Genomic DNA, 17676 nt, shown 5'->3' with positions numbered 1-17676 from the left:
CAATGAAAGGTTTTAGGCTTTAGTTCGAATACCATCGCGATTCTCGAGCGAGCCAATCCCGCCAATCCAGAGAGCTGCCATCTTCGATCACGTCGACGAAGAAGAAGAAGAAGGAACAAGCGAGACAACTGCGTGATCGATGGTGTCACAATACGGCATCAAGTTCGCCGTCAGCATAATTTCTTCCCATTTTGGTGATCTCGTAGCTGTAAGTCTCCGAAAACTCTCCTTCTTCCTTCTCTCTGCAAACCTAAACTTCATATACAAGACTTTCTGCATCGAATTTTATCTCATTACTTCTTTGATTTTCATACATCTGTAGAAAGTATGTGAATGTCTCTTGCGCAAAGGAACTCTTTCACTGGCAGAGTTGCTTCGGTACACCGAACTCCAGAATAGTCAAGTAAAGAACTCTCTACTTGTTCTAATCCAACACAACTGCGTTCAACCTTTTGCTGTCCAGAAAGATGGTAACTTGATTCTCTTCGTTTTCGACTTGCCAGTTTCTCTTCCAGGAACCTTAGAATATCTTTCTAACATATTAATAGTCATAACATATCCGTCCAGGTGGATTTGGGGTTGCTCCGAAGCTTGTCACTCAGTACACTGTGCTATTCAACAACATCCTTCATCGTTTGAGGTTCTCCAAATTTTTGGCTATTGTTGCCGAGGAACTCGATAAAGAGGTCTAGACTTAAGGGGTACTTAAATTCATTACTCAGAGTTACGGGGGCATACAATTTTATTGAAAATTGATAATTTTTGGCAGTGCGAAGAACTCCTTGAAGCTTTACTTCAACACGGTAGGCTTACCTTGGAACAAATTTTACAGCGGGCGCAGTCCATGTCTAAGCAGAGTGATTGTGAGTTCTCTTTTGCTTCCCTTCTACCTTATGGATCTGCAATATGAACTAATCATGGTCTGTCTGAATAGATGATCTTCAAATGGTTTTCTCGTTGTCCCTTCTTTTATTACTTTGAAGTTCATAAAATTTTTATACAGACAGAAAATTTGTTTATTGAGTGCTTGATTTGCAGTGAATACTACCTAGTTCTAGTCTTTGTGTCTTCAACAAAATTTAAATATTTACTAGTTGTTATTTATTCCATTATCTTCTTTAGGGATTCTCTAATCTTCTTTTTCAGGGAGTACTTCTGTTCAGGATGCTTTGCGAGAAAGCTTTACTAGACTTGTCAATGCCCGTTATGTGGAACGCTGTCCAAACCCAGAGCCCTTTCTGGCACCACCAAATGAAGATGGTGATTCTTTAACTGGTAAACCTAGTGCTAAAGCTGCTAAGGTATGTGTGATAGTAATTACAATTATCTGATTGGTGGGACTGAGCTATGGGGTTATCTCCAATATTTGTGAATTTGATTAACTTAGTATATTAGTTTAATTCACTGACTTTTATATGATCACTTAATTTTGTACAAGCAAACTTCTTCGACTTGATCTTTGCCTTGTAGGTAAAATTGGGGAATTATTAGTCTTGGAAGTCAAGGAAACACTTTGTTTCATGATAACTTCTGAACTTATTAGATGACCTCTACATCTTGTTTTTTTTCTTTTTCTTCAGTTTGTAGAGGACCCCTTCATGAAAAATACCTTACAATTTCACGACTGTAACAAATGGGTTATCTAATTGATGGAAACTATAACAAAGAAAAGGTTGCATAATCCAACACATACTGGTTAGGTTCTGTTTGATAATCTCTCAAGAGTCAAGAAAGCAGTGTCTTAACAAGTAGATATCAGTTTCCATGTTTTGAGTCCTAGTGGCACAATTGCTGGTTTTATAGTCTGCATATGGATTTTCTTTCTTTTTCTTTTTATAGGTTTGTTTGATGAATATCACTGGAGAAACCAAAAGACCTATGTCATGGCTTAGTGAATGTTGCAACATTGTAGAACTGCTAATTTTTTGTTAGTCTTATGTCATTCCAAATGATGGAGCTATGTATCTATTGTCTTCCTATTTATGCTTGTAGTTGGCTAAAAGAACTGCACCAACTGTAGAACAACGAGCTATTACAGCTGCAGCTCCTTTGGAATCCACAAGATTTATGATTATGCCAGATATCGAGATTGATGCTGGAGGAGAAAAAACTGCAAGTCAAACTCCCAGTTCAAAATTAGGGGAGAAGGTCAGTGATGCTGGTTATTCCTTAAATTTGCTGCTTCCTCATGCTGATTTTAAATTTAATGTGGCAGCGTAAGTACGCAGAATTGGAGATGGATAGAAAAACTGTGGTTACAATTTCAGAGAAAGAAGTTCTTTGGCGAGCCAATTTTGAGGCATTTATACGTCATCTTAGACATAAGGTCAGTCTTATTTTTATTTGCTCGGAATTGCGATCAGAAAATGACACTGAAAAAACAATTTGCTTCTCAGAGAAAGTAAAATAATGGAAACTTTGTTTTGCTGTGCTGTAAGCTTCTTCCATGTGAACGTTAAGAAATCTACTATAAGCTTCCTTTTTCCCCCCAGGAGGTAGTGTCAATATAGATACATTTCCAATGGCATCAGCTACCTCTACCGTGCCATTGGTGGATATATGGTTACCGAAAGCTAAAAAAAGGGAGTGGAAAAAGGGAAAAAGAATTCAGTTCTAAGATGTCTTCTGATATTGATCTTGGATAGCTTCATTCCCTTCGTTTTCAAGCACCATAGCACAAATGGATAAAATTATCCGTCAGTGATTGGGTAAATATGAATATTTTATGGTCCAAAGTCCTACTAAAGTGTCTTCCTTATATATGGTATGTCCTATCATGGATATTTGAGTATTTATTTGCAAATCAAGAAGCTATCTCAATGGCACCCAAGGAGATCTGAATTGGTATGTTTTTATCATTTGAATAGGTGAGATTATCAAAGCTTTGTCTCAGTTTAGGTTGCTAGGTTCTTTTCAGTGGCAGAGGAAATTTTCGCTTTTTGATTATTGTGGACAATTGAAAGTGACTGCACTTGGCCTTAGACGTGAGAGAGCTTTATCATTCAACTGCAAAAACTCGTGAGATATGAGAGCTAAAAAGATCTGTTTGAACTTAGAAATGAAAACAATTTAGCACCCAAGGCTTATGGCATGCTGGAAGCATTGAACTTCTGTTGCAGTTTTATGTTCAATCTATTAAAGAAGCCAACTGAAACTCATTCATAATGCTAAAAGTTTACTGTTTGATGTTGCTGCATATTGAGAAATACTGATCTAGTTTTGAAGCGTGCCTTCTGAGTTATGACTCCCCACATAAGAAGATAGGTATTTTATGGGTTCAATTGTGGATCTTTCTCATGCGACTTATAAAAGTAGTGCTGGTGGTTGGCTTTATACAATGAAACATTGTTAAATTATGAGTTGATTTGAGGTTGTATTGGTTAGAGATTATCAAACCCTTAATGACTAACAGAGGAATTGGTGACCCTGGTTTAAGTCTAAGATTTTCGGTTCTCTTATTCATAGTTATCAAGGCATCCATGCTATTCAATGCAGTTGGATGGAGGGGGGAGGGTTGGGAATAAAATTGAGGTAACACCAGCAAGGCGACAAGGCGATACCAGGCGCCTAGGCAGCAGCAAAGCAACTGGACGCCTAGGCGACACTCTGACAACTATGCAGTCCTATTAACATTTGGCAACCCAAGTTTGTGATTTCCTTTGGTTGACACTAAAGGCTTCTCTGATGCAGAAGCATTGGTGTGGCTGGACAAACAAGACCTTGTTTGGTAGCCCAGGCAAAGGAGAATTGGGCCTGAATTTGGCCTTCAGTTCCAGTGGGTATTTCATTTTTTTTATTAGGGATAATTTACTAAAGAGTAAAAACAGAAATTAACTATGAGGAGGGTCTTCAGTTGCTGTCAACAGGTATTTGAGTTCATTTTTAGTTTTGAACTCTTTCAGTTTTATGTCATGATTAGGAGTTCAATTTTAATCTCTTTTATCCAAAACTATATGTGCTTGACGCCATTGATTCAACAGGCATGAATGAATTGAACAATTTTGAGTTTTATGTGCTGCTCTTGTGCTGACTGAGTTCTCTTCTTTCTAATTGACTCCAGATTCTACCCCAAGGTGTGAACTTCCTCATATTCTTCTTCTGTGTTTCTTCTTGACTCTGTTTTCCTTTTTTTTTTTCCCTTAAAAACCCCTTCTCTCTTCCTTGATGCTGATAATCATATTAATGGGCTTACTGTATTAGAAAAAATGTTTTGATTGGGCTATTTTTAAAGAAACAAATTTAGGCTTTAAATGGTTGAATGATCAGCGTAATCAATCAAGCCCTTTTAAGTTGGTGGGACATCAAAATTACAATGTGCCTCCCACTTGGGCATATCGTTGCAATTTAACGCTCCTCAAGTTGGAGCATACATGTCACACATGCTCAACTTGGACCTTGTAATCCCTCACTGAATATATTGATAATTATAAGAGAAATAAATGATAGAATCATTCGAAACCTTAACTTCTCACTTTAAAACCAATGGACGATGGTAGGCTTGTCTCTGCTAATTTGGTTGAAAGAGATGTATCACAGCAACAATGATCAAATCTATAAGAAATCAATATAACAATCAGTGGTTCTCTCTCTCACTCCCTCCATTCCTTCTCTCTCTAGATCTACCTGAGATGGCTGGACCAGAGCAGAAGAATCCCTCCAAGAGGAGGTGAGATCTGCTTGTTCTGCCTTTCTGTCTCTGTTTGTCTCTGTCTCTCTCGCTCTCTCCCTCATTTGCTTTAGATGGTCTGGAGCCGGTGCTGCTGTTTTGCCTCCTTCCATCACTCTCTTCTTTCCCTTATTCTCTCTCTCTCTCTCTATTCTGCTTGAGAAGACCAGCAAGGAAGAGATTTGCGTTCGGCCTCTCTCTGCTTTTATCCTCCCTCTCAACTGTCTCTGCTCTCTCGTCCTTCCCACACTCTCTCTCCCCCCTTTTATCTCTCTTGTTTCTATCACTCCTTCTCTTCCTTCTCTCTCTATTACTTGAGAATAGTCAGGAGCCGGAGCAGGCGTATCCCTTTGAGAGAGGGATCTCTGCCTGTTCTGTCTCCCTCATTTTCTCTCTTCCTTCTCTCTCTCTCACTCTCTCTCTCCCTCTTCAAACCCTCTCCTCTCCCCTCTTCCTGGTGTGAATGAATCTTTTGTCTCTGGTTCCGTCTCTCTTCCCTCGTGCTGTCTCTCTTTTCCATCTTCCTTTCTTCCCACTTCTTTCTTGCCTTGGCTGAGAGAGTTCCCTCGAGCCCTTCCCCTGCCACCTGCATTGTACTGTGCCTTGATCTTCCTACTTCTGCTGTTGCCACTGATTGATGCAAAGCTTTTGAAGTCAACTCTGTTGAAGGAACCTCTATAGTTCGATGCTTTGCCACTTGCGGTCCTTGCCGAGTCAAGAAGAAAAGGAGAGAGTGATGTTCTAGGTTTGGCTCAGTCGAGCTTGTCCTCTTGTCCTCATTTTTTTGGGTCCATCACTGCCTAATTCTTTGTATCTTCTTTCTCTTTATGCTCTTTAAGGATAGTTGTAACGCTTGGTGCCACATATTGAGCCTTCTTGGTTCTCTTTTATTTCCCTCCCTCATCCTTCCTTTGGTAATGAATTTTTTTTTTTCATCCAAAAGAAAAAAAAAAAAAAAAAGACAATCAGTTGAAAGGTCTTAGCAACTTTGTTGAACTCTTGAATCGATTAGTGCAGAATAGGGTGTGGAATGAAAAAAGGATTGAAGGGATGGGGGAAGCGAATGGGGAAAGGTGGGGTTGTTTCTGTCAGCTTGGGCTTGTCACCAATCCTAGCCCAGTAATTTCACAAAGGCTCAGGGAATTACTTCATTAATCATATCCGTCCTCAGTGTTGTTCTCCCTTACTAACTTACATATAAAAGACTCAAAAATATACACAGAAAAAAGGAAAGGCTTAGTCCTATCTTTACCTGCTAATGTAACCTAAATTGACTAGGAAAGTGAATTAATAAATGAATTGACTCAGTAAAGGACTCTAACTAAACCATTGAAGTATATCCCGTTTTCCTACTTCCTGTCCATATTTTAGGCTCATTAAATTGGTAAATCACAAAGCAAGCCCATGGGATCAAAATCCCAACACACATATAACCCAACCCAAGGCTTATCTCCACTAAAATAAGCACCAATTGATTTTCCTTCATCAATGTTTCCCCTCTTCCTTTGTGTATTTCAAACTACAGGTCTGAGAGAGATCTCAATGATCTCCCTCAGCTCCACTTCTTTCTCTTGGATATAGTTAGTGTGATAATGTCTCCCCTACGTGACGTAACCTTTATGACCCTAAACCCCCAAAAAAGCGTTTCATAGCAAATTTTGGATCTGGTTTCGGCATTTCATCCTGAGAGAAAGATCGGACTACTTTCTTTCTTTCTCAGATTGAAGTATTAGTGTTGTGCAATCAATTTGTCCCCTTGATGTACCTTTTCCCTGCAGGTTTGGTCACTGGTCAGCGGCAGTATTTCGAGAGTTTTACTCTAGCTGGAGGTTGAAGACAACACCCACCTCTGCCATTGCATGGCATATCAGTCTCTTACACCAACTTTCATTGTCAACCCCTCTTTCCCTTGTTCCAATTATTCTTCAATTAGCATCATTCAAAGTTTAATCCTAGCTGATAAATAATAAATATAAATCCCTATTTACCCGTTGTCTTTAATCTATCGAGTGACCCCTCACATATTTGATTAGTTAATTACTGCTCTACCACTCCCCAATGAAAAGCTTATATATTTTCAGAACAACCACCATTTCTTGTTATTTGACAATTTAGAAATTGGGTGGATCCATAGTGAACCCAAACAGGGTTCTGAACCCCAGGATCCTCACAATTTCTTACAAGATCCACCTGATTAGTCTGCTTAAACCTCGTCCAAATCTTAATCACAACTTCTTCCTTAGTTTCCCCCCTTCTGAGAGAGTGTGTCCACCTCCTACTGCCCTACTACCACTACCTGTGTCGTTGTCACGAATCCTAACCTGGACAAATTGATGCTTTCTTCTTCCTCTTTTTTTTTTTTTTTTTTGGTTGGGGGGGGGGGGGGGGTGGAAAGTTAGGGGCTGGCTTTACATATTGATGAAATTGTTGTGTTTGTAATATTTCTTGTCAATGGAAATTATGCGATAATTCTTCCTTTTTGTTCTTTTTAAATGTGTTGTAGGCTTGTGTTTCAATTGAGACAGCTCGGCTAGATGATGGAGCTGGAACCGTCTTGAATGCAATGCTGGAGGCAACAAAATATGCAGAGAGCAACGTTAAAACAGAGAATTCAGGTGATAACTTTCGTGACATCAGATGATGCTTTAAGCATTTCTTCATTGTATAATACCATTTGAGTTTCTTTGCTTGCTTCAGAAGATAAGGATTTTTAAGCTATTTAGTTCAGTTTGCTTCACAAGAGACTCAGGGCTAATGGAAATGAGAAGTAGAGAGGTATCTGTCTTGTCATTACTCATTAACATGAAAAAGAAGTGTCATATGGGTGTTAGTAAAGAGTGAAAGTATGCTGGCTAGCTAGATTTTTTGTGTTAACATCCTTAAGAGACCGTCTGTTTGATGGAATAAAATGGGTGGGAAAAGTGGATTATTTTCCTTAAATTAAGGGGCTTGTCCGCTGGAATGGCACGCACTTTTCCCACCCAATGCCTTATAAAAGTCCCACAACTGGGGTGGGATTTTGTGAAAAACAAAAAGCAAGCTTACATTTTGGCTGTGGAGCCCACATATTCTACTTTTCCGTTACTTTTCCTTCAGAATTCTGTCTTGCTACCCCATTTACATGGGTCCAACGCGTTTAACTATACCACCACCTTTTCTCCATTAAAAAGATGGTCTGTAAATGGCTCACTAAATTTTGAATTCACTCAAGCTTTTACTTGGGTTGGACACATAAGTTCCATCTTTTATCATTGAACTTTTGAAGTCATAGTGTCATACTAAGGTCTTGTGGTCTAAGGTTCTGTGCTGCATGCCAACAGTAGAGAAGGAATGAACCTATCTAGTATTTAGAATAGGCCAGTGATTCCAATATCCTTGGCTCAAGAGGAAATTGAAACTCTTTTACAAGAATAATGTGAACTTGATCCATTACGTTTCTTTGGTGAACACACTAGCAAATTGATCCTTACTCCTTCGAGGCCACATGTTCAGGAAGCAGCTTCTTAACTCTTGTTATTGTGGAAAATGACAGTCAAACTCAATCTATTTCTTCTCTATGAAAAGAATTGGTGCGAAGACATTCAGGCACAAAGGGTGCAAAGCAGTTAATTGATTAGTTATGAAATTAGTTAAGCTTTGTATATATTTGTATAATTAGCTGCAATGGTGAACATGGTTTCATATTTGTCTACCTAATCTGTACCCCCTTTTCTGATATTGGAAACACTAAAAAAACACTAGAAAAGATGTGATAATTATCAACGAAAACACAAAGGGTACGATTACTAAGCAATTAGGTCATATAGGCAGTTTTATAAAGCTATTGATATCTAATATGCCATAGAAAAACCCATGGTTGTTAATGTGTGAAGGATTTGCATGGACCCTAGAGGAGTCATACAATAGTTACCAATGTGGCAAGGCAACCATGGCATAGAAGACGTAAACAAAGCACGGAAGGATTGTTGATATTGAATTTTTTCGTCCATTTTGATGGTTTTCTTGTTCTGATATTTTGGTCATATTGTGATTTTACAGCTCCCTTGACAATGGATACTATTTTTGAAGAGGTGATGAAAAGTGAAAATGGTCGTACTATGACCTTGGAACATGTGAGAGCTGCACTCAGTCAGTTGGGTTGTCATACCACTACCAGAGTGACTGAAGAAACATACAGCATTGGTACATGTTTTCTCATTTTCAAGCCCTTTTTCTTTGGCTTGGAAATCATAAATAGTGCTTGAGGTGTTAAGTTTGCTAGAGATTTTAATGTTAAAAAATTCTTCTCATATTCAACTAATGAATGCACTGATCTTTTATAGATTTGAAGAGCATTATTGAAAGAGCGCAAAATGAGGAGGTATTTTTATTAAAGGAAGTTCTTCCATTTTATTTTTTCACCCAATACTGGTCCAACCATCCAATGAAATCTGCAGGTGGAATCCATTGTACTGAAAAGATATGGTAGAGACACCTATAGGGTATTCAGATTTCTTTTAAAGAACGATCACTTAGCTGAGACTGACAAAGTAAGAGTTTGTTACATCTTGGATGTTTCTGGGATTTTATTTATGTTCATCCTGACTGTATAAATTATCAAATGCATAGGTTAATAATTTCATGTGTGCAGTATTCCATTAATTTTTCTTTTCTTGTAGATTGCAGATGCTACTTTTGTAGAAAAGAAGGAAATAGTCAAGATTCTTTATAAACTTTGGAAGGATAACTTCTTGCATATGGAGGTAAATTTTGGGGAAAGAGAAAACAACAATATTTGAGTTTGCTTCGGTTGTTCTGTTTTTATTTCTGAAGCTTACTATTTAAAGATAATCTATCTGGACCAGAAATCTCCACAACCAACACTTCAACAAAATATCAGATAAAAGCATACGATCCTTGACTGTATCTGCTGTTGGAATTGGAGTTGATGTAGCCTTGGGTTGAAGGTTTCAACCAGAGACCCTGCCATGAACATTATTAAACCAGAACCATATTAAGAAATTTTTGTTTGACAAGTAGAGATGGCTGTATGGGTGGTTAATGCTCAGAATGCAAAGTGCTAATGATGTCAGGCCCTACTGAAGAACGTGGGTTTCATGCAAATCTAGTGGTTCCTAAATTTTAGGGGATAGTTGAGGGTAACTAGGAGTTGGTCAAAGGTTCTGGAAGGGGGAATTCAGGCCTTTGACTCGGATTGAATGGGGGTATCCTAAAGGGGATGACTTCCTCGAAGGAGGTGCAAATTTGATTAAAAAAAGAAAGGAGAAAGGTCGCTGACCTTGAGAACAGTTGATGATGGGATTCCTTGCCCAAGTCGTGGACCTGCTTGGTGAATCAATAGAGCAATGCCCAGAAGTTATTAGGGGAGGGGGTTAGGTCCCGGACCTCATGAAGACTGCCTATGCCCTAGACCAGTTTGGTAGTCAATAAGGGTCTGACAGCAGTCTCAGAAAAATTATTTAGGTATTCTTTTTTTTTTAGAATTCAAATTAATTAGAATACAACTCTAAAATTGGTACTTGGTATGGTTTTTCTTTTTTTCTTCCCCCCCCCCCTAAATGGACATACTATTGTGTTTTGACTTCTTAATTTTAGAAGGACAAAATAGACATTAAACATTCAACTGTAATGGTATCTTAACACGGTTAGAACTGAGGGAGGCAACAGTAATTTCATAAAGATTATGGTCTTTATAGTAGTTAAGTTATAGTATTGGGGGGCAACAGTAATTATCCCTATATAATATATTATTTACCTAGCCATGCCAAACCCATTTCTTGTTATATAATATACTATACCTAGTAGTAACATAATGATTATTGTTTATTATAGATAACCTATTACTATAATTGATTATTCATAAATAGGTCATAAACATAAATACTGTTGCCCCCCTGTACTATAGCTTAATTACTAAAAGGACTCTACTCTTTATGAAATTACTGTTGCCTCCCTCAGTTCTAACAGTGTTAAGAGACCGTTACAGTTGAATGTTTAATGTCTATTTTGTCCTTCTAAAATTAAGAAGTCAAAACACAATAGTATCTTCATTTAGAAAAAAACCCTATATCAAGTACCAATTTTAGATTCATATTCTTATTATTTTGAATTCAGAAAAAAGAATACCTAAATTATATTTTTTCCACTAAGAAAAGGAACTTCCTAAAATTGATAATGTCAAATTAGATAGTAAATAAATGAAAACCTAATGGAAGTAGGAACTTCTTAAAATTGATAACATCAAATAGGAAAGTAAATAACAAAAACTATAAAATAACACCAAATGGAAAGTAAATATAAAAAAGCTAAAAAATAAGGAGGTACCAAATTAGGGTTAATTTTTTCTTAATTACTAAAGTAATAATGTAATTTAATATAAAGTGTAAATAAGTAGTATAAAACTTTAGGGTTATTTTGGGATTTGAAATAAATAAAAATTGCTACATCATCACTTAACTAATGGAGTTTAACGGTAGGGGGCAACAATAATTATAGGTAAAGTCTAAGGTTGGATTAGTAATTTCAAAAAGTATAGAGGATAAAATAGTAAGCTATAGTATAGGGGGCAATAGTAATTATTTCTATTATATATCATCAGTTTGGTTTCAGGTTCTTCCCCCCCCTCTAGTGAAGGGGTTGGTTTTGGCTTACCGTGTTTATATGTACTAGTAAACTTTCAGGTGTAGATGCACCAATAGCTATATATGAGAGTACATAAAAGATATCAGACAAACGAGGGGAGTAATATATCTCACATATATGGCATGGTATTAATTTTTACAAAAAAAGAAGAAGAAGCTAATTAATTACTTTTTAGATTTATGTACAAAATTACTAATAGATCTCATAGTACTTTGGCTACAGAGTTCGGATATTTGGTAAAACTTATCAAAATTAGGTTGGGCCAGCTCTTAACCAAATAAATGCATCCAAGTAATACTCGTAAGTGACCATTAGTTATAAGGTTGTTAGATGTATTATGAAAGCAAATAATATTTCAAACTATATTATGTGTAGTAGTGATACTGGTGAATTAAGTGAACACAAAGAAATATTTAAAATTGTGATGTTTATTAAAAATTATAATTGCATGAGGCATTTTAATTAAGAGTACTTGATTTCTTTTTTTTCTTTTTCTTTTTTTCTTGGTGATTTAGAAATTAGAACTACTTTGTTCATACATTATGTATGATTTTTTGTTGGCAATCACCCCTTTTTCCGTTGGAAACTTTAATTAGTCAAAATGAAATGAAGAATCACCCTTAGCTGTATTATTCTATACCTTATAATATAAAATGGCGAATTGAGGAAATGAAGGAAATTCATTGAGGAAGAAATAATATGAGATTTGGGATTCATTTTTTTTTAGGGGCAACATTGTAAAGTCATAAGAGAGTAAAGGTAATATATGAATTGTGAAATTATCCAATCATGACTTAAGGGTCTATTTGGTTACATGAGTCTGGAGATTTTAAATATCTAGAGATTTCAAATCTATGGAGTCATAATTCATAAAATTAACTGTTTGGTTAACCTGAATTTGTGGAAATTTCATTACGAAAAACTATTTGGTCGACGTGATTTTTGTGAATACGCAAATATTTAGTGCTTTTATAGTAGGGGTAAAATCTCTGGATTTCACCCCATACCCATAAATCTACAGATTCACGTTTTTAGTGTAAAAAGATGAATATCTAGATTTCATGAATCTAAGGATTTTCACAACCAAACGGGTTTAAATCTTGCATTCATGAATCCAGAGATTTCAAATTTTGGATTCATGTAACCAAACAGGCCCTAACGAAATTTGCTAACCAAGTGTACCATTTTGAAAAATTTTAAGAGACATTTTAGGGTGTTTATGCCAATTTGATAGATCTTTGGGGTGTCTGTGCTTTTTGCCAATTGTCTTGGGGTGTCTCTGAAATTTTTCTTTTTTTTTATTTAGATATACATAATGCATGATTGAGTATAATATATAATCATACAAAATTCGCACTCGCATCCCCAAAACCACCCTCTTGTCCGCCTTCATTTCCAATGGCTCTTGGTCCCTTGGTCCCCTCCCCATTCTCGCACAAGTTTAGGACTCCCTTCCCACCATTTCGGGCTCCCCCAATGACACTACCATTTGGCTTCCCTCCACTACCAAAACCTTTTCCACCTCTTCAGCATGGAACCTCCTACGTGCCCATAACCCTAAACCCCCGGCCTTTTCCGGTTTGGTTTAAAAGACACATTCCCCGTCACTCCCTTACCTTTTGGACAACCCTCAACCATGCCCTCCCCACCCAATCCTTCCTTATTGACCACCACATCCTTGTTAGCCCAAACGAAGGGTTGGAGGGCATGGGGACAGTCCATAGGGAGTCTGAACAGAGAAGGAAAGAGTAGACCTAGGAAACCCAAATGGAATCATGCTTAGATGCAATTTCTAGATAAGCTTGAGAAGGCGGGCCAAGTTAACATCAGAGATCCGGTGAATGTCAAGAGCACCTTCAAAAGTTGGGCGACAAATGGTCGACCAACAGACAGGGTGAATAAAGCGAGAAGCTTCACGCCCTTTCCAGAGGAAGGCAAAGTACAGGGACTCCATGGCATGGATGGTAGACTTTGGGATGGAAAAGATTCCACACCAATAGAGGTAGGAGGATTGAAGGACAGAGCAAATGAAGACCAATCTACCAGCAAATGAGAGAAGCTTGTCTTTCCAAAGTTGAAGCTTTCTACAAATGTGATCAAGCATAAGGAGACAATGATGGCGAGTGAGCCTACCATGAATGAGGAGGAGGCCGAGGTAGGTGATGGGAAAGGAACCTGGCTTAAACCCCAAGAGCTGAAGAAGAGAGGCTCGCATTTGATCAGAGACACCCGAGAGGAAGATGGTGGATTTATCATGGTTGACCCGGAGACCAGAGAGATATTCAAATAGGGAGAGGGCTGAGAGAATGGAAGAAATGAACAAGTGATCAGCTTTGGAAAAGATCATGAGATTATCAACAAAAGCGAGGTGGGTGAGCTTTAGAGATTTACATTTGGGGATGGGAGAAATGAGGAGTTGGTCCGTGTTGGATTGGAGTATGCGAGAGAGAGCCTCCAAATCCAAGTAGAAGAGATAAGGGGAAAGGGGGCAACCTTGGCAAATGCCAACACGAGATGAGAAGAATCCAACCAGGGACCCATTGGTGATGATGGAGAATTGGGGTGGAGAAGCAGATCTCAATCCAATGGATGAAAGGAGCAGGGAAATCCATGGAAGGACATTACTAACATTACTAATGAAGTCCCAACGAATGGAATCAAAGGTTTTATGGAGGTCTACCTTGAGAAGGGCGGCCAGGGAGTGAGAGGATCTATCAAAGCCACGAACAATTTCCGCACAGAGGAGGATATTGTCCGCAATACTACGGCCATAGATGAAAGCAGATTAATTCAGGCTCACAAGGGATGGCATGACCTTTCTGAGCCTATTCGCTAGGATTTTAGAGATGAATTTGTAGAGGAGATTGTAGAGGGAGATGGGGCGGAAATCAGAGAGTGAGGAGGCTCCTTGCTTCTTAGGAATGAAAAAGATGAAAGTTTGGTTGATGGAGGAAAGCTGGGAAGGGTTGAAAAAGAAACTACGGATGGCATGAACAATATTGTGCTCAAGAAAATCCCAGGAGGCAAGGAAGAAACCCATATTGAAGCTCAAATTTCCTTGGCAGATTTTAAAGCTGTTTTAGACATAATGTGTAGGCCGTCTATTGTGAAGCCATCTCTTCTGATTCTGCCCACATACCATGAGAAACAACAATTGTAGTTTGGATGTGTTTCAACTGCGAATAAGCTGCTACAAAGAACTGTCAATGAAATTCTGTTCCAGTATTCTGTAGTTCAAAATACACCTATCATTTTTCTGAAGCAATTTGTTTTATTAACTTTGCACTGGAAATATTATTTAAATCTGTACGTTGATTGTTGGGTACCGGATATCTGCCATACTAATTGCTACATGCACAATCATTGGTGCTTCGGCTTTCAATTATGATATATATTTTTTTTGGGTTTGATAGTTTCAATTTATGCATGATATTACGGTCTGCTGCTGCAGAAAATACTTACACATGGAGCTAAACAGTCACAATTTTTGTTGTGGAAAGTGAACAAAAATTCTGTCTGGGAAAATATTGTAGACGAAATGTGGCATGCTGCCTTAAATTTGAGTCAACGGGTGGCATATGAGCTTGAAAAAGAACATGAGGTTTGCTCCTTCCGAATTCTTATGTAGTATAATTTCTTTCAGTTGATTCTTTTGGACTGCATTTGGTGTTGAATTGCAACGATTTTTAATCTGATTAATTTGATTCCCTTTTGTTTCTGTCACAATGTAAAAGATTTTAATCTAAGGGTATCTTAATTGCTGGCACCTTAAACTTCCAGTTTGCTGCTCTATTTGGTTTTTTAATTCTGATTTGTTGAGCTAAGATGGTCCTGAATCAGTCTTTAATCGATCATGTTAAAATGTACGTTTTGTATCTTTAGGCAACACCAAGACAGCTCCTTGTGTCAGTGTATGCCTTATGGACTGAGCAGTTGCTTTTCTAACATTTTGTATTTAGATTTCATTTTTTTGGGGGCTCCTTTAAATTATCAAAGTTTATTCTATAACAGTACATACTATTTGTAGTTCACTTTGTTACCATGAAATGAGAAGCATGAGATAATTTTAAGATTAAAGAAACAGGTCGAATGAGGGCTGAGGTCATCCGTAGAATACTCTTATATTTATATAGATCATAATCATTTGGTATGATGTATTCAGTATGTTGCTATTGTATTATGATGGGACGAACCTAAGTTTTTTTTTTTTTTTTTTTTTTTATTTTTTTTTTATTTTTATAATGGTAATCTTGCATCATTATGACTCTTTATATTTCTTTAGCCTGTAAGTAGAATTATAGAAATTTTAATATGCTACTTAGGTCACATAAAATGTTCATATGAAAAAAATGTACACGAGAACACTTTGTTCGCCAAGACAACGTCATACAGCTAGCTGCCTAATCACTATGGCACTTAGGGGAGCACTCAAGTGCAATGGTTGTGTGCCTCTTTATTAACTATTATTAACATGCACTTCTGGTTTTTGAACACCATAATGGGTGTGAATTTCTAATTTGGATTTGTGATCAGTTGCACCAAGGTTCATCATCGTCCTATCAACTAGCTGCCTTTGGGTTCTGATAAGTGTTGTTTGTTTTGCAGACCCCCTCCCCCTCCTTTTTTTAGTTGTCTTCCCTTGGTTTTCCAATCCTTTCTCTAAATGTATTGTGGACTGAAAACACATTGGGGAAAGGTAGCTAACAAAGTGCTGTATTAACTGGTGATAACTGGTAAAGTTTCAAGTTTGAATGTGTTGTTATCATGATGTATATGTTCTTCAGAGTAAAGCAGACCCAGCAAGAAGCATCAAAATTTAACTTTTTGAGCTTTTGTGTACAATTTTAATTCCTGTGATGACATTTAATCAAACCTTTTGAAGAATCTGCATAATATTTACCTTAAAATTCAAAATCCATTGTTTTTTATTTCATACTTGCCTGAATTGGAGGCACATCAGGCAAGTGAGGGGACAAAATTCTCCCAGATACAATGAGTACAAAAGCAAAGCATGGATTCTCTCTCTTGGTGTAGAATTACGCAAGACAACTGTTTAATCATGTGATTCGGCTGATCTTAACAGTCACTTTTGCTGACTAGCCATGTATGCCCGTCATAAAATGCTAGTTGAAATTGTTCGAGTGATTCACATGGTCTCTTTTTATATTGTTTAGTTGTAACTGATTTTATTGCAACTTGTGCAGATTCTGCAACTGCCACGAGAGAAGCGAGTTGGAGCCCAAGGAAAACGATTTGAACGCATAAGAAGAGTCAAGATACTCCTAGAATCATCCTTGATGAAACTTGATGACGCCCTCATGCTATTTCATGAGTTCTAAATATATAAATATTCATGGCGAAATGTGGACTTCTACTAGGAAGTGTAGTAGTCTGATTTCCTCTATATAGAAGCATAACTAATTAATCTCCCACTCCTTTCTTCATCTTCTAAACCCGTTTGCTGCAGCAAGTTTTATCGGAACTGTACAGTGATTTGTTTCAGATAACTTTTTTGATGATCTATAATCTGCTGGTAAAGCTTCAATATGTTTGCCAAGATGTCATTGATAAACAGTTGGTGCAAGTTCCGTATGTCTTCAGCTGCAATTGCAGGCTTTTTTTTTTTTTTTTTCAGGGGGGCCACCGGTAGGGCTTTTTAGTTTAAGAGTTTACACCGGTAGGGCTTTTTTATAGCGCAGCGTGCCGTAGGGGCCAGCTTCACCCCTCACCGGGTGGGGCTCGCTTGGTCGTGTCGTCTCGTATCCCTCCCCGCCCCCTTTTGCGCGCGGGGCGGCCCGCTTTCTTCGCTGTTGTGGTTTGGGGCTCCGCCTCGTGGCGTCGCTCCCCTCCGGGTCGGGGGGTGGGGGGGGAATTGGTGTGTGGATCATTTCCCTTGACGGGGAGCACTCTGTGCTCTTCCAACGGCATTACAACCGCAAATTATGTGGAGCTTACATGTAAAAAATAAATTTTATAACCCTAATCCTATGGGTCCTCTTGTAAGTCGTGGTCAACAGCAGTCGGGGGAGACAGACTTGGAAAATTGTTCCAACTCCGTGCGTTAAACATTGAGATTTGAGAGTTCAGCAGCTACCTTTTAGTCTCTTTTTTCATACATACCCTTTTGAGTATTTGGCAAGGGGTTGGTAATAAACACAAAAAAGAGGGAAAAAAATTATATAGAAAGAAGAAAGAAATAATTGAAGGCTGACAATGGAAAAGAATAAAGAATTTTAATACTTAGATCCATAAAAAGTTACAATACCCATAAGGCTGCAAGCCTATAACAACATCCATTCTTTACACAAATGTCAAGAAAAACTGAGACTAAAATCAAAATGGCAAGCCTTTTTTGAGGGTGAAGAGGT

At 37.9% G+C, this 17676-nt stretch overlaps 1 protein-coding gene across 1 annotated transcript; it reads left to right on the top strand.

Annotated features, from left to right (window-relative positions):
- LOC149030016 (RNA polymerase III subunit RPC82 family protein) lies at positions 1-16892 on the top strand. Its single transcript, XM_089142334.1, has 14 exons — positions 1-208; positions 323-470; positions 568-686; positions 770-863; positions 1147-1301; positions 1993-2148; positions 2216-2326; positions 7170-7281; positions 8705-8848; positions 8989-9026; positions 9103-9195; positions 9325-9408; positions 14760-14909; positions 16513-16892. The coding sequence occupies exons 1-14, from the start codon at positions 140-142 to the stop codon at positions 16645-16647; spliced, it is 1608 nt and encodes a 535-aa protein (XP_088998460.1). The 5' UTR covers positions 1-139; the 3' UTR covers positions 16648-16892.
- The last annotated feature ends 784 nt before the right edge of the window (positions 16893-17676 follow it).

Source organism: Hakea prostrata, chromosome 1 (assembly GCF_041222555.1).
Source record: "Hakea prostrata isolate BN-2017 chromosome 1, UWA_Hpros_2, whole genome shotgun sequence".
Taxonomy (NCBI): Eukaryota; Viridiplantae; Streptophyta; class Magnoliopsida; order Proteales; family Proteaceae; genus Hakea; species Hakea prostrata.
Note: the sequence above shows the minus strand (reverse complement) of the source record. Positions and strands in the feature narration are given on the sequence as shown.

What these genes read in the sequence shown, in the direction of transcription:
- LOC149030016 (XM_089142334.1), top strand. Translation starts at nt 140, where the DNA reads ATGGTGTCACAATACGGCATCAAGTTCGCCGTCAGCATAATTTCTTCC. An exon ending in CCGAGGAACTCGATAAAGAG is followed by an intron (nt 687 to 769) that starts GTCTAGACTTAA and finishes AATTTTTGGCAG; the next exon opens with TGCGAAGAACTCCTTGAAGC. An exon ending in CGTTAAAACAGAGAATTCAG is followed by an intron (nt 7,282 to 8,704) that starts GTGATAACTTTC and finishes GTGATTTTACAG; the next exon opens with CTCCCTTGACAATGGATACT.